Raw genomic sequence first — 27,531 nt, forward strand, 5'->3', positions numbered from 1 at the left:
TTTAAAATTTATAGAGCTTTTCAGATGCAACGTTAGGACTAGAACCTGAGTCTCTTGACTTGGGGCCCCAGATTCAAATCTTGACTCTTATGTTTTTATATTCTCTGGATCTGTTTTCTGACTTATAAAATGACTTGATAGCCCACAATTTCTTTCAGCTCTAGATCTGTAATAACTCATCTCGTTTGCTTAATACCAATTCATCTTTTATCCTATTACCCAATTGCTAGTCATATACTTTGTTTTGAATTAAAAAATGACTAATTTTCAGTGAGGAATTTCAATATTTATTTCTATGATATTAACACAATAAACTCACAATAGCATCAATTTGTATTTAAAATACATTTATACCAATTTACAAACTTCTTTTCATTCTGGAAAACATTGCATAACATTTTATTAAACACAATACTATATGTATATATATATATTTTATTTAAAAACATAATTAATTTTCTTTATTCAATACTTTTTTCTCATTAAAGCACAATCTAATGAAGGAAGACACACTCCCTTCAATAAATAAGACAAATTGAACACTGAGAAGAGATGCCACCTGTTGGTTTGAATCATTTAAATTAAGGTCCCAGTGGAATGTAAACAAAGGTTATTTTATTTTGTACAAAAGACATCTTATCAAATATACATGCAGAGGTCTGAATTCTAATTAATATCTTATTATATTTCTTTAATACTCATATAATTTGATAAATTATTATTAAAAACTGTAGCCTTTGGCACTTTGAGTACAAAATAATATATCAATATTTATTTAAAGAAAAAAAAACCTCTCCAATGATTACATAAGTACTTTAAAATCTTCTGTTAAGAAATAGGAAAGTTTAGGAAATATTATTCTGCACCTGAAATAATGCAGTTATTTTTTAGAGTACTAAAATCAACCCACCTTCCACCCTTTTACAAGCTGTCAGAAGCTGGGTGGTGTGGGAGAGGGGAGGGAGAAAGGCAACATTTCACTCCCACTCTGAGGACTAAATTATCAGAAAGGACCTTGTTTAGTTTTTTTTTTTTTTTTTTTATTGCCATTTTCCCCAGTTCTGCTCTCTTCACCATAGCATCACTGTCTCTGGGTTTTCAGCTTTCTCAGCTTACATCCCCCTCTTTCTGTTTTGAGGCTGCTAATGATTGAAGCTGTCATTCTCCTTAAACAAACAAATCTTGCCTGCCCATTTCACTAGGTCACGGAATGAAGTCAAAGCCAGTAGGCCTTTTTCCAGAGACCATCACCAAGCCAGTGTATTTGAATCCTTAGGAAGTGAATAAAAAACATTTGATATTAAACACTGAGAACCAAATGGTCACTCATACTTTTTAAAAAAATTGTAAATTCTTATTTGGAAAGTTTTAAAAATCAGTTTATTTCTTTAAGATATATCTCTGTGGATGGGATTAATATCCCTGGATGCAGGCTTACGACTTCATGGTTGGAAAAGGGACATTGATGGGTTATTTCCTTTACAAGCAGCCCCCACATATGCTATGTCCACTCCCAGATTATTAGACCAATCTAAAGGAACATTCTCAAATATATTAAACTGGCCAGTTCATTTCCATTTTTTTTAAGATCCTGGCTTTTCAGAGTATAAGGTAAAATTTTATTTCAAAGAAGAAATACAAAAACCAACTGTTGTGGCATAAGCTAATTTCTTAAAGAATCCCAGTGTGTTCTAAACTGAAGAATTTGGAACTAAGTTGTATTTTAGTTTGGGGGGGCTATATGGACTGGATGCCAAGCAAAGCAGGTAGGATAGTTACTTCTAAGAATTGTCTTGAATCATTGCTATTTGGTTGTTGGCAACTACCAAGGACCAAGTTTGGGTTTGGTTACCATGGTTTCTAAGATTATTTTAGCATATCTCATTCCAGAATAATGTTGACAATGCTTCAGTTTTTAGAAGAAATCATGAGAAGAACCAAAAAGCTGACAAGACAAGAGAAGAAAGTCATGAAAATGTCAAATATGTTTGTGTTCCTTAAAAAAAAAACCCTTGGGGGGAAAATGTTCAAAACAATCATACAAGTTTACCCACTAAGAAGCAGGGTCTTCATTAGTAGCACCTGTATTTAGATGAAGTTGAGCAGCAATGAAACTGTGCAGAAGAAAGGTTGGTCATGACATCTCAGTGAAATGCCTTTGTAGAAAGCACAATGTCAAAGAAAAAAGACACACGACCTTCTCGACCATTTAATGTGACAGATCCACTACAAGGAAGCAAGGAGGGTTTCCTATTCTACGACAATGCAGCTAGCATCCTCATCATAAAGCAGTATTTCTCTACAAGGAACTGCACACCAACATGTCACAGACCAATAACAGTTTAAATGGTCAAATATGTTCACATTAGAACAGCACCACCTGGTATCAAATGTGGGGTGAAGAATAGGTGAAGTCAATATATAATAATGACATTTACATCTATCTATCTCTATATATACATATACATGTACATATATTCTTGATCCCAGGTGTAAATATAAAGCCCCTCCCCCCCAAGTTGGCACATTCACAGATAAAATGTCTTTTTAAAAATTATTACTTGATGTTTCTGGGTCTGGAGAAACACATTATAAGAAAATGCTTCACATTGGTTAGGTTCTTGCATTGTGCTTTGTTCCCCCCTCCCCCATCAAAAGAAATACAAAAGCCCATGCAAACGATAGTTCCTTGCCCTTTATCAAACGGTGGGCTGAAGATGAATGACTTGGCGCAGTGAGTGGTTTGTTCTGTACCAGCTCAAAAAATACATCTAGAACACTAGTGATATTGACACGTGATCTTCCTGGAGTGGACCTGCTTAAAGCAATGGTCAGCAATGATCGTCACTCAGTCTTTGTAAGCTCGCGTTGGGGAGGTCCCCTTATAGAAGATATTCCGAGTATTTTCTGGGCTGTTGCTTCTTTCAGGAATTAAGATGATGTTACCTTTTCTCCTCAATGTGGAATCACGACTTGAGGAGATGGACAATGTCTCAGAGCCAATTTCACTTCCTTCTACTGGAGTGACGCGGATGGTTGTGATTCCGTGATGATGGTGCTCATTGCTGTCAATGTTGCTTCTCTTCCGATCTCCAGACCCAAAACTGTCTTTTAAGGACTCACAGCTCTCAGAGTCTCTGTTGAGGTCATTGAGCTCGTAGGTTTGACGAAGACTGCCTTTTTCAGGGGCTTTCCATTTCCAAGATCCACTCCCTTCTCCTTCTGAAGAGGGGATCTGGATGATTGGTCGATTGTTTTCAGGATGGGCTTCAACTCTCACAATCCCACCAGGTTCATGATCTGTCAAGGTTTTATATCGGATAGATCCAGTGCAGGTGACTGTGCTACCTTCAGTGTTCTTTGGACTACTCTGAAGGACTCCTTGTTGCTTTGACATGGCGATGACCTGCATAATCCGAGGTTGACTGTTGCTCCGGCTACAAGCAACACTCTTCTCAGCAGCTTTCAGCCACTTGGCTCTGGCAGAGCTAGTTTTAGGAGAAGTGTTGATGTTTTCTTGGGTCTCTTCAGGAATGTGCACCAGCTGCGATGAACCAGGTCGAGATTGAATAGACACCCTTGGTCCACCAGGCATACTATTGTTACATACTGGAACGTTGCCAGGCTGAATTTTCAGGTACTGATTTCCAGGTCCATGGTGGTCTCCATTAACCCCTACTCTTGATGGTTCAGAGCTTGACCTCATTTCTATAGATCTTGGTGGAGACTGGCCAGGTTCAGGCTCTAGGACTTGCAGGGATAATTTTCGACTTTCATTCTTGCTCTTCCATTGGGTGAGAAGCTGCTTTGATCGGGCCGAATCCATGGAGGCATGAATTGATGCATTTCTTCTCACAGGATCTTCCACTGATGGGGTATTAGCTCTGGGTAATGTGTTACTGAATGTCACCATATTTTCCTTCCCCATGGGGCTTCTTGGGGTGATGATCTCCACATCAGCATTTGCCCTTTTGAGGTTTGTCAGTGAACTTGCATCTCTTGGGTTGCGGTTTAGGATTGCTTCAGTATGAGCAATCCCATCACTATTGCTACCATTTTTACCAGATAATGCTCGGCTAGGATCTTGGTTGAGGTCAGTCAGAGATCTGAGGCCATCTCTATGCTGAAACATACTTTCTTCACTTGGCAGGAAGTTTCCTACAGCGTACAATCCCTAAAATCAAGACAAAACAATCAGAAATATAAAATTATTTTAGATATTGTATTATTTCTGCTGAAGCAAATAGATAAGATAGATACTTTCTATGGCACTTCCAAGACAAATACTGCTATATCAAAACCAAGGCAAATTTGTTGTCAACTTGTTAAGTATCACTAAACAAGTTAATATATTATGTTTTTCTTTTCTTTTAGAAATATGCAGTACTTCATTAATAATCTTTTCTTTTCTGAAAAATAATCTAAACTTCTATAATGCACATACCGTGTATCTGATATTCAAGGTATGCTTTGAGGAAATAAGGAAAAAAATGAAATTATCCTGACCCTCAATAAATTTGTAATTGATTGGCAGAGACAATATGCACTATATATATATGTATATGCATATATATATGTATATGAGGGAACATGTGTAAATTACTTTCTGTACCATATACATATGTGTATGTATATATTACATATATACAAATAATACATATATAGATATATATAGCATACATAGATATATATCACTATATAGATGCTAGCTACTACTATTATTGCTATTATATGCACATATAAAATACAGGTCAAATAAATATTAAAAAAATTGAGGAGAGGGACTAGCTGATAGAGGAATCAGGGAAATCCCCTCCTTCCTCCAATCCAGATTGGATTGGAGCTGAAGTTTATAGAAAACTTTTGAAGATTCAAACAGTTGAAAGTGAGAAACCACAAATTTCAGGCATGGATAATCATATGTCTTTTTTTTTTTTTTTTGAAAAAAAAAGTATGTTTTTTGTAGCTGCTACCTTAAAAAACTGTCATTTTTCTAATTGCTTTCTTTGCAAACTTCTTAACCTAAATTTAAAGCCCTTGCACAATCTGCCTCCAACTTAACTTGCCAATCTCATATAATTTTACTCCTTTTCACATATTTTTCATAGCTAAGTAGCTTATCCCCTAAAATATAATTGTAGTTGAGAAGCACTAAATTTCATCCTGCCCTAGATACTTATTAGCCTTGTGATCCTAAGCAAGTCATTTACTCGTCTTATGCTACAGGTCCCTCATCTGTAAAATAAAGAGAATAATAACATACAGTTTACAGTATTGTTAGGGAGATCAAATGAAACAATGAATGTTAAGTGCTTTGAAAACACTAAACTATTATATATATGTTAGCTTTCTCAGACTGCTTGTCTTACCAGTTATTTCAGATTCAACATTCTGTATTCCACTGTTATGCAATCTCACAAGATATCCCTTATTGCTATAATGTACACCTCACCTTCACTTTCATCCTCTCCTCTTCCCCAACCTCCTCAACTGTTGACTTTGTCCAATTTAGTAAACATTTAACAACTTGTTGAATTTAGTTGAATTGGGGGAAGTATTTTATCCAGTGGCTCTTTAAATGGCTTAAATATGTTTTGTACATCCCCTTTGCAACTATAATCTTATAATGAAAAATGGATTTTGGAAATAGAGCAGATCATTAAAAAGACCTAATCTACTTGACTTCAGAACACCTTGGTTTAGTGCTTACATTCCCTAGCACTTAGCAAAGTACTTGGTGCATAGTAATTGTTTTAAAAAGGCTTCCTTATTGATTGATTTGGAATTGTAAGTGACACATAACAACATTTATTGAGTAGATTTTCTGTGTATAGAAATGAGCTAGTTGTTCTGGAGACATACAACTAAATATATAACTTGGATATCACTTGCTTGGCATTCAGGTCATACAACTACCATTAGTAAGAGACAATTTGTTCAGAATTTTTTTAAACTTAGATCACACAGAGGTTTCCCAAGAACCAGCAAATGTCACATTAGATGAGTTTTATGTTTCTTCTCTGAAGTAATATTTTTCTTCAGTTGTCAAAAGAACAATGAATAAATAATTTCTTTCTGATTCAGTCAAGGACCCAAGACAAACTTGGTTGTAGGGGAAAAGCAGCCTTAAGATGCCAGAGAGTATGGCAGAAAGCATATGGTCCTGAAATAAGAGATTTTCTTTCAAATTCATTTTTATAACCTCAGGCAAGTTATTTTACCTCTCTGCGCTACCTCCATTTCCTTACTTGTTAGATGATAGATAATGATCTTTGAGATTCTTTCTAGCTAGAGATCTATAATCCTTTGAGAATAAAGAGATGACTCTTCAAATTTTGGTTTGATCAATCCTTTCTTCAGGATTTGTTCCCTATCTATATAGTATCATTGTGAAAGTATAGTTTATGCTTTTTAAATTCATAGATTTTCCACCTAATTAACTTATCAATTTAACTTTTAATATTGTTTAATAATTCAAAGAAAAATATCAGTCCTCTAAGACATTGCCTAAGTAAGAAATCATAAAACTGATGGTGAGAGGAAGTGCAATTAGTAAGTTGGTCAATAAACATTTATTAATTACCTATTATGCACTATGGTTAAATGATGAAGATACAATGAAAGACCAAAATCAATACATGTTACAAAGAGATTACAGTCTAATTGGAGAGACAACATGGGAGCTATACTAGCTTCTCTCAGATGTTGATATTGAAAGCTTCTAACCAAATGATGTCCATATATATAGATAGGAATGAAAGAAAACAAAACTATACCATTTCAGATAGGGAGGTGTGATGGTAGTACCTAGATTTGAAATATGTGTGAAGGGATGACTTAGGTTGTAGAAGTATACTTTAGATTCTTTGAAAATTTTCATACCTATCACTCTGGATTAGAGTTTCTTAAATTTATTTTTGTGGGTCTGTATTATAGTCTGTTTGACAATATGATGAAGTCCATAAATCCCTTCCAGAAAAAGTTTTTAAATGGATAAAATAAGAGATGTAGAATTTCAAAGAAAACCAATTATATTTAATTATAATTACCAAAATTAAAAAGAAAGCAAACCTCACAGATTCCAATTTAAGAAACCCTACTTTAGGTAAGAATTTTTAAAAGTACTTTTCAGCATCCCTGTTGTAACCATATGCTATATTTTCCTTGGTTGTAGCCTTTCCACATTTTTTTGCTTTTGCTTTAATGTAAAAATACATATATATTCAAATTAGACTTCTGTGTAATGCTGAGAAAGTCCTATAACCTTTCATTGCCTGAGGTAGCTCTCTAAGACTATAATTTGCTAAGAAAATGCTGAACAACATCATTAGAAAGAATTTCCTGATCTGGCTGGTCCACAAGCCTATAAACTATAGTTATAGCCATAATGTCTCTATTTCCACACTTCACAAACAGCCAAACAAATGCCTAAAGGTCACATTTGTAATCAAATGCATTTTATTATTCTGAGTTTTTCCCCTTGAAGGAAGGTGGGTGAGGTTATGGATAGCATGCTAGATTTCAAGTCAAAACTCTGAAGTTATGAAAAAAAAAACACCTTGAAAAATCAATACCTGAGATCAAATCACAATCACATTTCCTAACTGTGTATATGCTGAACAAGAAGACATGGCAAAAGATTTTCATAGTCATCTCAGAATTCAATTAAATCATAAATCATAAGAAATTGAATACTGTTGAAACTACCTCATATTTTCCTTCTTTTTTGGTAAGGACTTTATTAATAGATATAAATAGAAGAAACATTTATTAAACAATTGCTATATCTCAAACACCATAGATATACTATATAATAAGAGATTATTTACCAAGTATAGAGCAATTCCTCCTCCAATTAAAAAGCCACAATAGACATCGACCGGGTGGTTCTTATACTGTGTTATCCTTGTTAGACCACAGATGATGCCACAGATGATAAATGAAAACACCAGGAGAGGTTTCAGGAGCTTAGAAGAATCAGTTAATGTAGAATTGAAGTACATCTTAAAAGAGAAAAAGTGATTGGATTCAGCTGACTGAGCATAGTGATTTTATTTTATTCTAAAACATTCTCACTGTTTCAAAGTCAGAACCCAAACTGGTCATTGTGACACCATTGTAACAACTTTGACTTTTGGGGAAGGGAAGGTGAAGTAGAAAGTTGAGGCAATTGTCTTTAGAGCAGAAGCAGTTTATCATACTGGACCTGAAGTCAAGAAGATCTGGTTTCAAATCCTGCTTTAAGACTTACAAGCTACCTTTGTGCAAATTATTTTCCTGCTTAGATTCAGTTTCTCCTCTATAGAACATCACTCAAAACAAGCAGTAATACAGATAATTACCTTTCCAGGAACTTTCTCACAGGGACAGCAACTTAAATGAGATAATACATGCACAGTCATCTACTACAAAATGCCAAATAATGAATTCCAAGTGAGAAAAAAATACTCATTTGTCCCAGTTATACAGATATGCCATGCCAGATTATTATTATTATTATTCAACACATGAACTGTCATGAAATGGAATTCAGTTTTAAAAGTATATCAAAAGAAACATTATTATGTATGTAGAATAACTATGATTTCACAATAACAGAAAATGTTTCAAATACTTGGCATTTCATGGCACTGATGATCTGACAGTAATCCTTTTACACTGTAAAAGTTCTCTGTGATTTTATTTCATGGCTATATGCTATAGACAATACCTAATAGAGAGGGAACTTGTCTCTCACTTTTTTTGTAGTACACCTAATAAACACAGTCTTTGAAAACTCCTTCTATCTCTTACTAATATGTTGGTAACTGTGTTCATTTTATAGATTATTTTGCTGTTGTTCAGGAGTTTCAGTTATGTCCAACTCCTTATGACCCATTTGGGGTTTTCTTGGTAAAGATTTTGGAGTCTTTTACCATTTTCTTCTCCAGCTCATTTTACAGTTGAGTAAACTGAAGCCAACAGAGTTAAGTGACTTGCCTAGGGTCACACTGCTAAAAAAAAAGCTTCTAAGCCTGGATTTGATCTCATACCTTCCTGATTCCAAGCCTATAGCTCCATCCATTGTGCCATCTAGCTGCCCTCATGTAGGTCATGAAATAGCTTTTATTAATAGCAGTATGAAACCAAATAGACATTGTAGATGATATTTTATACTATATAACACAGGATTAGAGGAGAGGCCTGTGATTTCATGGTAAGGAAAATTTCCCTAACAATATGAGTTGCAGTTTTACTGCAAATTAATAGTTTTGAAGTATCACCTAGACTAGAATTGAACTTCTTAAATTATGGATCACAACTCCATATGACTTCCCATAACTGAATGTAGGGGTCACAATGATGTTATCAGCAAATTTTGATTTTTATACCTATTCTACTACTTATATGTAAACATTTTTCTGGTGAAAAGGATTGACAAGTGGAAGAAGTTAAGCCCTGTACCAGAGCAATGAGAAGCTAAATGCATTGCCTATATGTACCACATACTATATGTGTTAAAGGCAAAATCAGAATCAAATTTTTCCTATCTTCAAGGCTAGCTCTCTTATATTGTATAACATAATGGAAAGCAATTATAGATTTTTTTTAACACATATATTATTCAACACATGGACTAAGTTGTGGAATAGAATTCAGTTTTAAAGGTATGTCAAAGGAAACATTACTGCTACATATGTAGAATAACTATATTATAATTGTATCTTTCATAGTAACAGAAAACGTTTTAAAGGCTTGATGTTTCAAAATACTGATGATCAGGCAGTAATCTTTTGCATTGTCAAAAATTCCCTGTGATTTTATTTCATGGCTATAGATGAAGACAATCCCTTGTAGATAGTGAACTTTTCTCTCACTTTTCTTAATACACATAGTAAAGAAATGACATAATTACTTACTGAAATGTACACAGCTGCAAAGGCTGCTAGGGTGGCATGTTGAGAAGGGAATGACTTTCTGCCAAAGAAAGACAGTTAAATTATGATACCCTTTAATTCAAATATACAGTTATTTTTCATCTTAAAAGACACAGGGTGGTGAAAGTCAGTCTTAAAAGCCATAAACTAATAATCAATAACTTTAATTTCAATTATGTTTTCTGATGAGAAAATAAAATAAAATTGTGTTGATAAAAATAAATGCTGATAATCATCTTTGATTTGAAAGATAAAATTTTTTCTTGTTACATAAAGTTTGGAAGTGCCAGTAAAGTAATTAATATGATTGATCAAGAAATGTATGTAATATATATTTACATGCTATTAGTTAATAATTAGAAAGCTGAAACTTGTGACATTGTATCATTGAGAATATATTGAAATTATTTTCATTTTAGATAAATGTTTCTAAAAATTGAGTTTTATAAAACATCCTATAATACATCCAAAATTATAATTTTCTATGAAATAATAAAATAATTTTCTCTCCTTATAATTAAAGATCTAAACGCTAGTATTTTATTTCTCAGATATCCCCCAATTTACATCAGAGTAAAGCTGAATGTTATTATCCTGTTTGTCAATACTTGCCATAACAGGAATTTTGGAACATTCTAACATGAGGAAAAAAAAAACAAAACAAAACCTTGAAATGATAAGGGATAGCTAGAGGAAAAAAGATTCAAAAAATTGATTTTTAAAAACATAGATTAGGTGGATCATGAAATTACAAAACCACCATCCTAACTCCCTAGAATGATAAAAGAAATTCTCATGTAATAGGAATAAGACTTTAAGAGTATTGGGGAAAGTCTGGCCTTAAATTTTGATAAAGAAAAGAACAAAGATCTGTGAAATGGGCACATCTTAAAAGCAAATATATGCATCATGATGGAAACTAGGCAATCTAATCCCTTCTGAAAAGGTTTTAGTGAGCTTACACAAAGTATATATATATATATACACACACACACATATAGTATTTATACTATCAATGTCTTGATATTTGTATAACCTTCAGCATAAATTTTATTCTTAAATTTATGATTTAAATTTGCTGGATAAAAAAAGAACTATCCAAGAATTGTTATTGCTATTGCTATCCTCTGATCCTTTTCTTTCATTTTAACCTTGTTTTTGAAATTTTATTTGATTTTATTAAAAAAAAAAACAAATCTTGATTTGCCTGGCAATAGTATTTATTTGGTATCATCAAAGATTTTTGGTGCAGTTTCCCAAGAGAAGATCTTAAAGGTCCCCTGGATTTATTCAAATGTGGCCTATTAATTTTCAGACTACTGATCTCTCTTCTTCTGTACTTTATCTCAAGAGATCTGAGGTCCTTGTTAGATAACCCTCTCAAAGTGATTTCTTAATGCGATGTGACAGCTAGAAAAAGTCAATGGGATTCACCATTGAGAGGTAGGTAGAGTTTCCAGACATGTGGAGATGACGTCTCTGTATTCTTTTCTGTTCAGAACATATTTATTTAGATTTACAGAATTCAGTCCTGAGTGTTACCATTTAAGAAAGACATTGATAAGATGGACAAGGCCTAGAGGAGGAAAATCAGACTGGAGAATCAGTGGAGTGACAAAGAGAACCAAGGAACAAAAGAAGCATGATAACTTTTTTTCAATTGTAATCCTCCATTGAAATCTGCAACCCTGCTGCCTTCTCCCTTTCCCAATCCCAGTCATGTAGATACAAAATATTTCTCAAGAATCCTATTGGTTGCTGGGATTATGAACATATGTGATGAATTCTGGAATTGTTCACAGGCACTGGGTGGGAGGGGGAGGGAGAATAAAAAGAAATGAGTTCAAAACCATGGCTTTTTTCCCATCTTAGGAATATATGGGGAAGTGCTAGGGCTCAGGATTTCTCCCCCCCAAATTTTTGGTTCAGAGATAATTTGATGAATACATGTTATAACTGGTTCCAAGAACAAATACCGTAGTTTTAAAAGGACTTACTTCGGGGAGATTGCCCCTTCAGAGACATTACTAGCTTCACCCTCCATCTCCTACTTTCCTATAACTCTTCTTAGGGAGGAAATCATTTGGCTAGATGCCCCTTTTCAAGGCTTTATTCAAGAAAACTGTGCCTGCCTTTGCCATCTTAGCATTGACTGTGATATATCCAATGGACTAGTCTAGCCAGCAGTAATTTAGTCATCAAGCTCTTATTAAATGGGCCAGTATTTCCCACTCTTCTTTCTTTCTGGCTATTCTTTCTTTATTGTTGGATTGTTTGTCTTTGAGATCTCATCTAGGCAAAGAAAATTGGAAGAAAAAGTCTGGAACCAGAGCAAGAGGAATGTTTAGGCCACTCATCCTCATCTTTTTCTCCTACCCCAGGAGGAATCTTGATTGCAATATCTGAATAATTGGTTCTCCCAGAAAACATAAACTTTGTGAAGCTAGCTGGGACTGCTTCTTAAGCCAGGATAAAGTGAAAAACTGGGAAAAACAAATAAATGAAAAGCAGAGAAAGGGCAAGATCCATGACTTAAACCTTTATTTTCCTAAACTATACATGTATAGTTATAGATATAAATAAAACCTATATATCTTTTGTTTTCAAAGGGAATCAGGTATATTATGGGTGATGTCTTGACTTTGCATGTGAATTAGATTTAAGTGAGGCAGAGTTGCACAAAGTCACCAGCCTTGCTCTCTTCCGATCACAGAAGTTCAGTGGCAAGAAAAAAGTTGAGATAACTGATACTGGTCGGGGATATAGATGACCTTAGCATCTTTGATGGACAATTAATCTCCAAGAGCTCCATAACACCTGCTTCAGCTGCCTTCATGGATATTGGAAAAATTGTTCTCATCCGCTCATTCTGTTGGGGATAGTCTTCCCATGTAGGGAGTAGACACCCCCCTAACTCACTAATGGATTTGAAGCCTATCAGTTACTCTCAATCTGGTCTGTTCTGTACACTGAAATGGTTTTACTGGGTTGTGGCTGCTGTGCATGTTGCACCTTCTTGGAGTCACAGATGAAATTTAGGTGTCAAGTGGACAACAAAGGTATATGAGTAGCCCTGAAAAAGGCTCAGCAAGTCTTCATAACAAAATTGTTAGTCCTCCCTGAATGCTCCATACACCTTACTATATGGGTAGTCCATATCTATAGTGTATACATATGGAGTTGGTATTAATGGTCTATATGTAGTAATATATACATCTATGTATAGACATATAACTACATATGTGTGTGAATGTGTGTGTTTGTACATACTTGCATAAGGGGAAATTGGAGAGGAGTGATGAGAAGAGAGAGAGAGAGAGAGAGAGAGAGAGAGAGAGAGGTCTATGCTGTGTTTTCCAAGGTTCCTCTGCTCCTGGTACCTAATCCTGTTATAATAGACTTTACCCATCATTCTGATGGTATGTTCAAAATGCTAGATGAGAAAATGAAAACTGGTCCTTGGCACTCAATTTCCCACTTGTTTTTTTTTGTTTGTTTGTTTGTTTTTTATTTAAGTATTTGAAGATTTATTCATGGAGAAGTCATGGAAGCTCTATTTAGCTCCAAGGAGCAGCATCAGAAACAATGAAAAAAAGTATCAAAAGGGGCAAATTCAGTTTAATGGCATGAAAAAACACTTTCCTCTCATATTCCCATGGAAGGGATTTTAGAGAAGCTATCTAAAATGATACCATGACTAATTTGAGGATTTTGTTTTTAGTATAGACATTCATAGTTAACTAAATTGACCAAAGATACTAAGACTTATTTTCAAAGATGTTTTTTAAAAAAGGGAATCTCCACAAGTAATCCCACTGCTACATGGGTTCACTTACAAGGCTCACATGGAGAAAGATGAGGAATGTTTTTGATTAGCAATAGAAATAGATACACAAAGATAAAGATTCTTCCCAATGGCATTTTCAATATAAGAGGATAGTAAAATGAAGAGGGAAGGGGATGAAGGACTTTAACAGCAAATACATACATTCTTTGGAAATAAATTTACTCAGAATGATTTGCTGAGTAGAAATATGTGAATCACTAAAAAAAAAAGTTATTTGAAACAAATTTTCTGAAGACAGTAATTATGCTCTTGATTTTTATAAGAACAGAGAAAGTATGAAAAATAAATATGGTCAGAGGGAAATGGCAGAAAAATGATTAACTAGTCAAGGAGAGAGACATTGAGAACTTTAACATAAATAATGAATCATCTTTGAACAAAATGCTTGATAAAAGAAAGTTACTAAGTTATCAATGGAGGAACTAGTAAACTCAGTAAGCTGTTTATTGCTTTAGGAGAAATTTATGAATGTGATGCCAGAAATATCAAAACAACTTCTGGGACATGATGAATGTAAAATAAAAGTCATTCATAATTTCATCAGAATACCTCTAGAAAAAAAAACCATCATTTAAGTTCCAGAGTTCCTACCTAAGAATTCTGACTATAACTCCAGAAGTTATTAGATAGCAAGAGATTTCTGATAGACTATAAAAACAATGAATATAAAAAAAAAAACACAAACACATTCTTAAGTTTTAAAAGAGAAGAGATGGATTGTCAAACTTGACCATGTCGTCTACTAGCCTGCCCCAGGGGGAAAAACATCATAAAAGTCTCAAGAAATAGCAGCAAATAAAATTTTATGAGACCATGGTTCAATAAAAAAGATATATGCTCCTAAAATATATTTAGAGTATTTAGAGAAGATAACTTAAAAATTGGGAAAGAATAAAATAGGAGACATGGACTGTTCAGATTTTGAAAATGAGTCTTTAACCAATAGAATTTCATAAACACAAACACATTATAAATTAAATAGAAGAAAATAATAGAATAGTCTTCGGTGGTATCAGCAAGAGAACCCTGCATGGAATTAATTTTTAAAAAGTTAAAAACAAAAAGAGCCTTGCAAATAACTAGAGGAATTCCCAAGTGGAATGGGCCATGAGGGCAGATATTAGATTTCTCTATAACTGGATGTCTTCAGTCAAAGCTGATTTGTAAGTATGGCTTGAATTAGGTGTTTACTGAGGATTCTTCTAGCTCAAAAATTCTACAATTCTGTGAAATAGTCACCAAGGGCAAATAACTATTTATGTCACATAATATCAAAGAATGAGCATGATTAAGTTTTACTAGCTAGATATGCTCTAGTGGGACCATAAAATACTAACCATCCCATGGAGATGTTTTTCTCCTGACTTTATATATTGATAATGTAGGACACAATTTGTGAAATATCAAAGTTGTGTAACTTACAGAGCTCCATAGATTCATTCTCCTTCTAAAGTAGAATGGGTCACCTTATTTAAGACAAACTGCTATCATGGAGGGTCATAGACCTTTAAGTATGAGCTACCATTGATTTTAAACTATCTCATTAGGCAAATTATATCAGCCAAATCAAACCATGGAATAGGATGATGTGACTCACTGAATGATTTCCAAAGACTGGGAATGAGCCAACAAAAACTGTAAGGATTGTGATCTTTGATTGTTGGATTCTGTTCTTGTAATTCAATGACTATTGGAATCTCTGAGTAAAAGAAATGCAAAGCATCACACTAAATAATATAAATTAGTGTGTTTAAAATAAAATATTAAACATATGTATATGTTTAATATTTTATTTTAAACACACTAATATATATTATATAGCTATATATATATACATATATATATATATACATATACACACACATATATATATATATATATACAGAGAGAGAGAGAGAGAGAGAAAGAGAGAGAGCGCAAGCGCTCTTCTTTAGATCTCAACGTTTCTAACCTTCCACTGTTAATGACTGTGAGGTCAGATCCTGAGCAGATGTCTTCTACAATGTAGGAATTTTCTTTGCAAGATACATTCAGAGATGTGTAATTTGGCTTGCATACAGTCAGAAAATATGGTGCTTGGTATCCTGTTGATAGTTGTATGATATCAGTGATAAGAGCGGTAGAACAAAGTCCAAATACATGAACCCCTGTAAAGAAAAAGAAAACACAAAATAAAGACTTAGCTGCTCAGTGCTTATCTTGCTCCTTTATTATTTATCATGTTTAATAATATTTAAAAATGATCCCCAAATTGCTTGTAATACATAATATAAATATTTACTCTAAGGTAGTCATTTATCTTGGGATTATTTATTTCAGTAACTATCCTCTTTAGAAAATTCTTAATTTTGCAGTGCAGCTAATTAAAAGTATAGAAGCTCAATTAATCCTCTTGAAGTCTATCAATATTAGTGATTTTGCTATAATATCAAGGGGTTTGTGCAGGTTCCAGGATATTACCAATGACATAAAAAGATGTTCTCAAGAATGTTCATAGCCAGAAAAGAAGATGATCAGATAATGCAATACAAACAACAAATAACAGATGGTTGTTTGGGTTATGCCTTCAATCTTGTCAATACTTGCAATTGTTCCTTTTCTATATTCATGAATTGTGAAATAACTTTATCTGACCATAATTTTTGGTCATTCTAATCTTTCCTCTGCCTTGATAGTCAACTTTGTTCTTTGTCCTCACTGTGATCTCTAATTACTTTATCTCACAATTTCTTTTTAGGCCATGATCATCCCTGCACTGACTATTTTCTCCTCCCTTCCCCACCAGGATTTATTGATGAACCAGTTCAACTGTGTTCTGGTCATGTCCCTTGTGCCCTTTTCTCATCACCAATCTTTCCTTGTCTGGCTTCAGTCTTAAATAATGCCAAACATCTACTACTCATTCATTGCTACTCATTTTACTCATTTACTATTGAATCAAGCTGGAGAAAATCATGAAGTTGTGCTGGACTGAGTCTACTACAAATTTATGTTATATAATCTTAACTGGATCCTTACTATATAACAAGGCATTTATTTTACATGTCACTAATCAATTCACTATTCTAATTATCACAGTGTCTTTTCATTTCTACCCAACCTTCTCACAGCTTCCCCTCCCTTATTCCATCCACCATATCAACTGAGAATCTTGGTTATATTTCATTGAAAAAAATTGAGGCCATCTATCAAGAACTCCCTCTTTTTTTTTCTTTTTTCTTAGGTCTGTTAGGTCTCTCCCTCCTTTTCCTACTCATTTTACTTCAATAAGATGCTTTCTTTCTTTTATCATCTCCTTTTTCACTCCATCTCACATGAAGAGGTAGTCCATCTCAAGATAAATGCTTCTAGATGCAAAAATGATCTCATTCTAATCCTGTTTTCTTAACAGATTGAATTTCTCTATCATCCTTACTCTCATTGATCTTCAATCTCTTCCTGTCTACTGGCTATTTCTTTTCTGCTTATTAAGCACCCTCTTACATTCTCAAAAAACTTCAGACCTTTATGTTATTCATGAACTATTATTCTATATCTCTCCTCTCTTTCACAGCTAAACTTCTTGAGAACCATAATAGATACCCCCATTTCCTTTTTTCATACACTTTTTTTTAACTCTCAGAAATCTAGCTTCCAACCTCTTCATTTAATACAACTAGTCTCTCTAAAGCTGCCATTGATCTCTCAATTGCCAGATTTCATGACCTTTACCTTCATCCTTTTTGATTTCTTTTTAGAATTTTGGCATTTTGAATCACCTTTTTCTCCTTCATAATCTTTTCTCTAGGATTTTGTGGTACTTCTGTAGCCTATCTGACTGCTTCTTCTCATTTTCCTGTAGTGTTTTCTTCTCTAAAATACAATTATTCTCTGGGAGCAGATATCTTAGGGGGCTTCTGGAGGCAGCCTTTGTTTCAGTTCAGAGTAATAATCACCTCAAATGCAGCCAGAAGTTAAAGTCCAAACCTTTATTGTTTCCTTTCCAAGTCTTGTGTCCTTCCTTGGGCCCAGTTAGCTTTCTTAGAAGCCTATCTCTCTTCTTGGTTCTGAGAGCTCTTGCTGCTAGTCCTTTGTCTCTTCCAGCTTCAGCCTCTAATTCCTTCAAATCCAAAGCCTCCAGGCAGCACAAAGGTAGAAGTTGGAAAGAATCTTGATTCCTCCTCTGAGAGTGGGCTTGTGGGCTTCTAACTTGTGAATCTCCCGAAGTCTCTCTTGGGCTTGTGGGAGCTCCTCCTTATATATGCTCTCTAAAGGTGTGAATTCTAATGTGTAAACTAATGTGTGAACTCTTATGTGTGAACTCTCTTAAAGGTATGAACTCTAAAGGTATGAACTAAGTACATAAGCATTGTCTCTGTCAATTCCAGTGACTTAGTACCTTGTTTCAAGTTCTGGCCCATAACATTTTCCTTTACTGGATCTTTATCCTGGGTTCTGTATTGATCCATCCTTTTTTCTAATTTTATATGCTTTTCCTTGATCTCACCAGCTCCCACAGATTCAACTTTCCTGTTATATTGGTGATTATGTTGTATCTACTTAGCTAATCTTAACTTCATTCTTGACTTTTAGTCCTGCATCTCAAACTACCTATTGGACATCTCAAACTAGATATCCTGTAGACATCTTGAACTAAATATGTCTAAAACTGAATCTGTTATCTCTGCCCTCCCTCTTCCTAAACTCCTGATCACTGTTTAGGACACCACCGATTTCCAGTCATTCAAATTCTCAATCTAGGCATGTTCTTTGACTGTTATCTTCTCTTACCTCTTATGATCAATCAGTTCCAAAATCCTTTCAATTTTGCCTTTACAACATCTTTCATATATGTTGCCTTCTCTGCTCTGACACTGCCACTGTCCTAGTGCAGACCTTCATCACTTCATCCCTGGAAGATTGTAATGGCCTTCTTGTTAGCTTCCTGCCTCAAGTCTCTCTCATTGTACTCTCTAGGAAGAGTCTCCCTAGAGCAAGAGGAGTTCCTGAGTTATTCACCCTATATCTAGGTCATTCCCATATATCTGCCCACTTTTCTATTGCATTTAAAGCTATGTCAAATTAAGTCAATAATCTATAAAATAAGATAATTGGACTAGATAACCTTTAATATTTCTTTTTAAGCTAGAATCTTAAGATCCTTTGACTCCGAAATTTGATCATAATTTCCAGTTTTACTCAAACATTTCTGATTCTGATTTCTTCGTCTTTAGGATTTATACTGCTGCATGATTCCTTTCTATGAGAACAGGTCATGACTTTTAAGTCTCATTCCATTTGACTAGCCTAGCTCTGGATTGGATCCCCTTCTGTAAAGTCCTTGCCCTGTGGTCTCCCATATCTGAGTACTGATGGAATATGAAATGGAGAAGCTCCAGGAATGCTAAAAATTGGGTATTCTAGGAAGATTCTCCCTAGAGCAAGAAGAATTACTGAGTTACTCACCTCATCTTTGGGTTTTTCCCAGGTTATCTGCCCACTTCTCTACTGCATTTTAAACTTATGAAAAGTCAAATTTACAAATCTCTACTAATGCTTACTATGTATAGTGGTACTGTGTTAAGCACTGACATTAAGAGATATTTTTTCTTTTAGAAAAAAACAATTCAATTCTAGGTATCATATCTGCTCTTCCTAGTTTCTGACCTTTTGAAATATTTTTCTGTTCTCTTTCTACTAGCTTAAGTGCCTTCCTCAGGATTGCAAATCTCCTAATACAATGTATAACTGAATTTTTTTTTTCTTTTTTTTTTGTTTGGGAGGTGGAAGAGGGTGGAAGTGAGTCATGTTGAATAAATAATGTATTAAGAAGAATGCCTTGGTAGTGTAAAAGTGACGCATTTAATTTGGTATTTCATAGAAAAGGAACTTTTTCCTGACTATTTTAGAGATAAAATAGGTAACTTGGTAGTTATTTATTATTACTATTATTATCTTACATTTACATAGTGCTTAAGGTTTGCAAAATGCTTTGCATATATTATTCAATTTTATTAAGTTTTTATTGACCAAAGTAAATCATATAATCCCATCATGTTATACTATCTTTTATATTCACAGCCTTGCTACACAGAAATGCCAGCAGCATTGTTCACACAGTATTAGGGGCTTCTTAAACCAATCTAACTGCCTAAAGGTTCTAATTTCATTGCTTCTTAGGTCATTGCTTACTTAGACTTAGACTAAGTATTTTAGTCAAATTGGCTAAGGTTTATCCAATCAGTAGCAAATCCAGATGATAAAGGCTAATTCTTTGGAAAGGAACAATCCTTTCCTCCAATGAGCGGCAACTACCAAATAATGTTAAGGCAAAAAGTACTCGAAAGTTATTACCTGTGAATCTTGCTAATAGGGAAAATGGAAACTGTAAATATTACATTTTAAGTGCTAGCTCTAGGATTTTGAGTTAACTAATGGCTTCTTGCTCAAGAACTATCTTAGACTTGAAATTATACAACTTAATTATAGCTTCAAAAACTTAGAATCTGTAATTAAATAAAACATTTCTCTTTGAAAAAGCATTCCTTTTTTTTTTTTACAGTTAGTTCTCTAACCTACCAACAAATCTGACGGCTCTTCTAAGGAAAGAGTTGAAGTTGCAGCCTCCTGCATTTATATTGGGCTCCATTCCAATCCCATTTCTCCTTTTGGAAAGGCAACAGTAGAGAATTCCTTCTCCTACCATTATCTGCAATGACAAAAGGGCGTTCATAGTGAATTTAACAATTACAAATGAATTCAATAGGGCATGAAGAGAGTAGATATAATTTAACAGGGTAAAATGTAAAATGTTGCTGGCTAAAATGTACTTGCATTTAAAAGCTTTCAATTGGTAAGCAATTTTCCCTGAGTACCTGAACCCAGGGAGAAAGAAGAGGGTGAATGGGGTCATCACAAATAGCATTAGGAGATTTTGGATTCCTACTTAATGGTCAAGAGTTTAAGGTACATCTTGGCATTTGCCAGAGGTGGAAACACTCAGCCTTTGGCCTCTTGCCCAGCAACACCCTGTGGTGTCTAATTGATAAATTGCAGCATGATGTAGGCTGCCCTACAACTGTTAGAGTCTTGGCATTTTATCACTATTACTATGAAAAAAAAAGATGAGTGAGAGCTAGATGATGCAAGTTCTCTATTAGTTAGATTGGCAACATTTTACAAACTGGTTAATGCAATGAACCAGATGGTCATTCTAACTCCTGGTGCCACTTCAAATCTTTGTCTTGTCTTTTAATTTTTGTTTTGCCTTCTCTTTTATTACAATTATGGGAGAGAAATTTCCAGTCCAGCAATGCTTGCTTCCTAACTAGGTAATCTAATCGTGACACAGATGTAGAAGAAGTAGGACAATATTTGGAACTGAGTTATATTTGAGGATTTTTTTTCCTATAGAGCTGTAATATGGAATTTTTTACCTTATTGAGGAAGAAGGTATGTGGTGATGTCAGAGAGACAGTCTGACCATAGTCAGAAGGTGTAGCTTGTAATCCAGATAATATGTCCTTTACCATGAAAGGTTAGAGGAAAAGCATCCCATTTGAGGGTTACCAAGATAATGGAACCCACATGTAATTTGTAGAGATAAGGTAAAAGTATAGATAATATCTTTAAAGTCAGTTCTCTTACTTCTTTGATTCTCTTATAGTAATTATAGGCATAATATTAGCATAATACATTACTTGAAAGTGATATAAATATCAGTGTGTATAGGAATGAAGAAAAAAAAGGATATGATGACATATTTGCTTGCTAGATTTGTAGCATTATTCTAGTTTATCAGTGTTACTTCCCTTTTACCAAATATTATCTGGACCTTTCATTTCATCAGTATGGGGCACAGCTGTTGCAGAAATCACCTCCACTGATTTAAGTCAGCAATGAGTTCATAAATTCTTAGAGAACATCATAGTTATAATGATGGATTGGAAGCTTGGAGTTAGAAATACTTGGGTTCAAGTCCTACCTCAGACACACTATAGGTCTGTGACCATGCATAAGGCCTTTTAACTTCTCAGTATATTTCAACACAGCATGCTAAAAACTAGTATAGGTATAGGTATATTATCTATATTATCTTGTTTTATTATATTATCTTATATTATCTATATAAGGACCCAAGTTTTATATTTTGCTTCATTCTAAAACAAATTGAGTACTTCCTTGTCCTGTTTTTTAGGAGGAGAATGATATGGTTAATATTTACTTGACTTTCTTCTTCACTTGATCTTGATCTAGAAGCCATGGCATAAACTTTGCAAATTATTTCAGTTGCTTTAGTATAAACCCCTCTTTGGGGATGAGCAGTGCTTGCCAGTTTATTTTCTAATGCTACTGATATGTCCCCCTTAGTAAAATTGTTGTTGTTGTTTATCTTTCATTCTCAAAGTGGACCATGACACCAGGAAGGTGTTATTATGACTTGCAAGTAATTTGGTTTTAAGTGAGGGACAGCTCTGCAGAGGTCACCAACTTTAATATCTCCTCCAGAACCACCTGAGTCCAGTGGCAATATATAGATCAGGATAAATGGCAATGGCCCCTCAGTGAGATAACAGCAGGACTGTAGTGTGTTTCCAGGATTATGATTTAATAACAAAAAAGGGATTAATTGCCACTTGCCATATGAAAGTGAAAAGCATTTAATTTCCAATAAGGAGAGCAGCAGAGCAAAATTGCTGTCATGGAAAATATCTATATCTTGGTTTTGGTGGGATATTAAACAGTGACTACCTTTAAGGGAGCTATTGTGCTAAATTTCTTCTGTAAAGCAGGGTTGCAGTTTTTGAATATGGCTTCTGTTACTGCCACAGCAAGGAGAACTTTCCCTTTCCAAATGCTTTGTGAACAATTATTATAATATCTCCTGGGTTTCAAATTGCAATGAGGTCTCAGCAAACTTGAACATACTTATGGTCCGGCGTTCTGATTATATAAGCTTCTAAAGCTAAGATTATCACCACAGGAGCTATAGACAAATCCAGACAAGGTTTGCTTTTTTTCTGAATAACAAAGGGATTAATTATGCTGAGACATGCAAAAATAAAGATTTGCTAAAGAATGTATCTCTCTTTCCTATATGAATTCAAGGGGAGAAAAAAAAACCTATATGGTGAGCACAACCTTGCTAAGATTTTTTTTTTTTGAGATTGCTATCCTCTTTGGATCTAAACACATCTGTTCCCCTTCCTCCTTCTTCTCCACCCCATACTTGACTCTGAACTTATTTTTTTCTCCCTTTAGATTATACTTTGGTGGGGGGGGGCAGAAATCTAATGGTTGAGAGTAACAAAGAATAAAGGGAAACATGCTAGTTATAAGATCTGAATCTGATTTAGTGTGTCACTAAAGAATTGCATGTTATTAGTCAGTTATAGAATCATGCATTTAGAGCTGAAAGGGATTTTAGGAACCAATAAGTGCAACCCTTAAATTATAGATAGGAAATTGAGTCACAGAAAGGTTAAATATTTTGTCCAGGGTTATATAGTTATTAAATGTCGAGACAGGATTTGAAATCATGTCTTCTTTTAGGTACAGTTCTCTATTCTCTTTACTACTTTGATTTTTTTATTTAACTTCTCTGAGCCTCAGTTTACTTATTTATATAATAGTGATGATAATAGCAATTGATATTCATATAACACTTTTAAATTTTGCAACATGAAGCAGAATAGCATAGTTGGAAGTAAGCCTCCAAATCAGAAAGATATGGCTACAAGTTGTATTCTATCTTAGGCAATGGCTCTGTGAATATAGAAAATCATTTAAGTTTCAGGGATTCAGGCAGGTCTTTAAAACTATAAATTGCATAGTTATTTCCAATATGCAGTGGTAGAGAGAATTGCCCCATTGGGAGTTCCCTAAACCAATTAAATCACAAGTCTTTCCTAAAAAATTGCAAAATTCGCATACATCTGAAAGTCAATAAACTCTCAGAACAATTTTGTAAGGTAGTTACTACAATTGCTGGTAACTTTGGTTAGCCTTTATGTAAATTCTTTATGTAGATTTAGTTAATGTGGAATGAGCTAAGAAGTATGTAGCTTAGAAAAGGGGGTCATTGCAGAGGACCTATGCAACAAATTATCTCAGGCAAGCATTCTAATTCCCAGGATTGTTTTGGGGATAAAATAATATTTTAAATACTTAGCACAGTTGCTGACACAAAGTAGGTACTATAAAAATACTAGCTATTGTTAGTTATTATTATCTTATTGTGACTTTGTGATTCTGAGTGGCTCAAGAGCAATTTCTTAATCTGAGCACCATACTTTAAAAAAAAAATACTTTGGTGGGGCAGCTAGGTGTTACAGCCGTGAAGTCAGGAGGACCTGAGTTCAAATTTGACCTCACACACTAGACTTCCGAGCTGTGTGACTCTGGGCAAATCACTTAACCCCAATTGCCTCAGCAAAAAACAAACAAACAAACAAAAACTTTGATAACTATTTCAATATAATTTATTTTTTCTCTAACCTCATCTATCTTATTTTATACATTTTAAACCATCATTCTTGCAAAAATGGTTGAATGAACTATGCTATATATGAAAGTAATGGAATACTGTTAAGCTATAATAAATAATAAAAAGGTTTAATTTTTAGAAAAGGTTTAATTTTCTTTCTACCCAGGAAGACTTGCAAGAAATGATGCGGAGTAGAGTGAGCAGAACTAGAAGAACAATTTCTGCAATAATAATAATATTGAAAAAAATCACCTTCTATAGGCTTAGAAACTCTGATAATCAGATAATAAACTATGATTCCAGAAATAGGCAGCTCAAAACCTGACAGAGAGTGATGAACTTGGAGTGCAGATTGATACTTTTTCTTTTTTTGTTGTTTTTGGTCATGTACAATGCAGGTATTTGTCTTACTTTACATATTTCTAAATAATGTCTTCTCTACTGGGAGATGGAGGTGGAAAGGGTTGAAGGTAGACCTTCATTTAAATGATATTTATTTAAAACAAAAAAAAATCATTCTGAGAATGGGTCTATAGACAACCAAACTGCCAAGAGGTTCATGACCCTCAAAAGGTTAAGAACCCTCTCAAGGATTAGAATACCTCAATTACTTCTTCCCACAAATTTCAATTTAAAGCTAATTCAAAGAAGTGTGATTCACAAGGGCAACAATTCGGTGTTGAAATTACAAGCCTAATTAAAATACTAAGGCATATAAGCAAAGTTAAGAGAAGAAGCAATGACATCAGCTGTACTGAGAAAGTTCTCCCTCTCAGCTACATCAATGGCAGTTGTGGTAGAAGAAGAATTGTGAATGTTCACAAAACCAAATCTTTAAATTCTCAAAATGTGAGATGGTAATTACAGCAACGTTAAGCTCATTTAAAAAAAAATCTCATTTTTTTTTTACTTATTTAAATTAAAAGCAATATTGGCACTTTAGCCTCGGGGGGTGATTTTTATTTTGTTAAATGTTAAAAGTACTTTCTATCTCTCAAATGTTAAAGGTCTATTAGAGAGTTTGAGAAAAGAGACACGGGATTCTGTGCATAATAGTACATACCTGTAATTGCTGCTATTGGGAAGGCTGAGGTAAGTGAATTACTGGAAATCAGGAATTCATATTGGAGCAGGGTTAAGGCAGATTGGATATATAACACAAATCTGGCACCAGAAATTGGGGAATTATGAAAGGCATATAAGAGTGAAGTACCTGAACCACATAAGGAGAGACACACTGACCTACATTAGAAAAACGAAGTAGTTTTCAGCTTCTATGATGATCATTAGTAGGACTGACTTGTGAATGGTTGTGCTTCCAACAAAGGTGAGATTGGAAGACCCAGTTTCAGAAAAATAAAAGAGGCAAGAAAATATTTTATTATTCTGGGCCACAGTAATCTCTTTAAAAGTGGATGTTTGCATATGTGTACAGATACAAGCCCATGTGGTATCTATGCATATAAATGCACTTTTTTGAATGTAGTCTGAACTACTTTCAAATACAATGTTATTGTTCTAATCACCTCCACTCATTGTAGTGGGAGTAACATTAATTTGGGAAGCCTTTTGAGATCTTCTGAATATGAGAAGTATAATGGAAAATTAAATTCCAATTTCAGCTCTTGATTCTATTAGTAAAGTCCAAAAGGCTCTGTATAATGTATTTTCATTACTCAAAATGTATTATATCTATTTAGCATTAAGGGAAAGAGTTATGAAGAAAAGCCTATGCTAAATATTGGCTATAGAAACATTCTATTCTGAAATCTTTGTTTCTAAAAATGAAGACTCCTAAAACCCCTAGACTCTTGGAGCTAGAAAGAATCTTAGAAACTGCCTAGCCCAACCAACTTTCTTATCCAAACAAAAAATCCCTTCCACAAAGTCACTGACAAGGGATCATCAAATCCATATGCTTAAAAACTTTCATTAACAAGCAACTCATTAGATTCTAAAGATAGTTGTGATGATCTGATGACATTATAAGTAGATCATTTTGAAAACTCTAAGTACAAATTAGTATTAAGCTTCTTGAACATAGGGCACTTTTTCCCTTATTGTCTTTTTACTCCAAATATTTAGCCCAGTATGCCAGATGTATAGTTTTACTTGAGGAAATTCCTTCCTCCAAGGCAGATCAGCAATTTTTCAACAGCCTAACGTCTTTGGGAGGGCTCTGGATCATTGAGAGATTAGGTGACTTTCCCTTAGTCACACAGTCAGAAGCTGTTAGCTAAACTTTATTCCAAGTTTTTATGGCTTAAAGAAAACCTGGCTCTCTATGCAGTTTGCTACAATGCCTTTCTCCTTCCATGTAAGACACTGTCAAACTGAATTAAATGGAATGGAATAGAAAGTATTCCATTCCATTTTTGGATTGTCCTAATTACTAGAAAGATTTTCTTTTGAGATGAACTGTATTCTGGTACCTGTACCACATATATCGAATTTTCTTCCCTTCCATTCCCTCACTTTTATTTCCTTTCTTTTGTGTTGCCTTCTCCCATTTATAAAATAAGGTGAATCTTTCAGGAGAGACTATCTTATCTGTGTGTTTGGCTGTGTGTGTCCCCAGAGTTTATCACAGCACCTGAAAATACTAAGAATTTAATATTAATTCAATCAATCTATCAATCATCTGCTTACCTCTTTACTCTTTAGAGCTACTTCAAATAAGTTTAATACTTTTTACATGAAATTCCCTTAAATATTTGAGGATAAATAAATCATATCCTCTTTAAGTTTTTTTTTTTCCCTTCCAACTAAATCCTATTCATTCTTTGAAGTCTGGTTCAAGTCTTTTCTTATGGTCTTTCCTGATTGCTCCAGGCCACATTGATCTTCTTTAGAGACCCCATGGCATTATTTTGTTGATATGTATATATATTCATTGATTTTTCTCATAATTTTTTATTTCATCAACAAAGAAGAAAATCCTTCATTAGATGAATGATACTTATCTTCTTGTTCTTAGGAGTATACCTTGCTGACAATAAATATAACTTTTCCCCAGGAGGAAGCTGTTTCAAAAATGGTAACGGGAGTAAGTCAATTCATAAGTGATTTTTATTAAAAACCTGGTTTAAATATAACTTTAATTAACTGAGTCAGTATCTACTGACTTTAATGAGAACTAAGGAGGCCAAGAAGGAAAATGCTTTTTGCGATGTGAATGTAAATTATTTATCCTTGAAACTCAAATTTCTTTACTGCTAGGTGCTTTGTATATACAAATTGGTGATCTTTATCAAATTCTTATAGATGCTATTGAAGAATAGCCACTATAAGCTCTGCCTGTG

The 27,531-nt window shown here is 34.2% G+C and overlaps 1 protein-coding gene across 1 annotated transcript in view; it reads right to left on the reverse strand.

Moving 5' to 3' along the window:
* Positions 1–264: 264 nt before the first annotated feature.
* Positions 265–27,531, reverse strand: part of PLPPR4 (phospholipid phosphatase related 4) — a 61,173-nt gene continuing 33,906 nt past the window's right edge. Inside the window, exons 3-7 of the mRNA XM_051993274.1 lie at positions 20,323–20,452; positions 15,716–15,911; positions 9,900–9,957; positions 7,830–8,003; positions 265–4,174 (exon numbers count right to left, since the gene is read on the reverse strand). Coding sequence (XP_051849234.1) covers positions 2,849–4,174; positions 7,830–8,003; positions 9,900–9,957; positions 15,716–15,911; positions 20,323–20,452 — 1,884 coding nt within the window. The 3' untranslated portion in view covers positions 265–2,848. The remainder of the gene's footprint in view (positions 4,175–7,829; positions 8,004–9,899; positions 9,958–15,715; positions 15,912–20,322; positions 20,453–27,531) is intronic.

This window comes from Antechinus flavipes, chromosome 4, assembly GCF_016432865.1.
Source record: "Antechinus flavipes isolate AdamAnt ecotype Samford, QLD, Australia chromosome 4, AdamAnt_v2, whole genome shotgun sequence".
NCBI classification, from domain to species: Eukaryota; Metazoa; Chordata; class Mammalia; order Dasyuromorphia; family Dasyuridae; genus Antechinus; species Antechinus flavipes.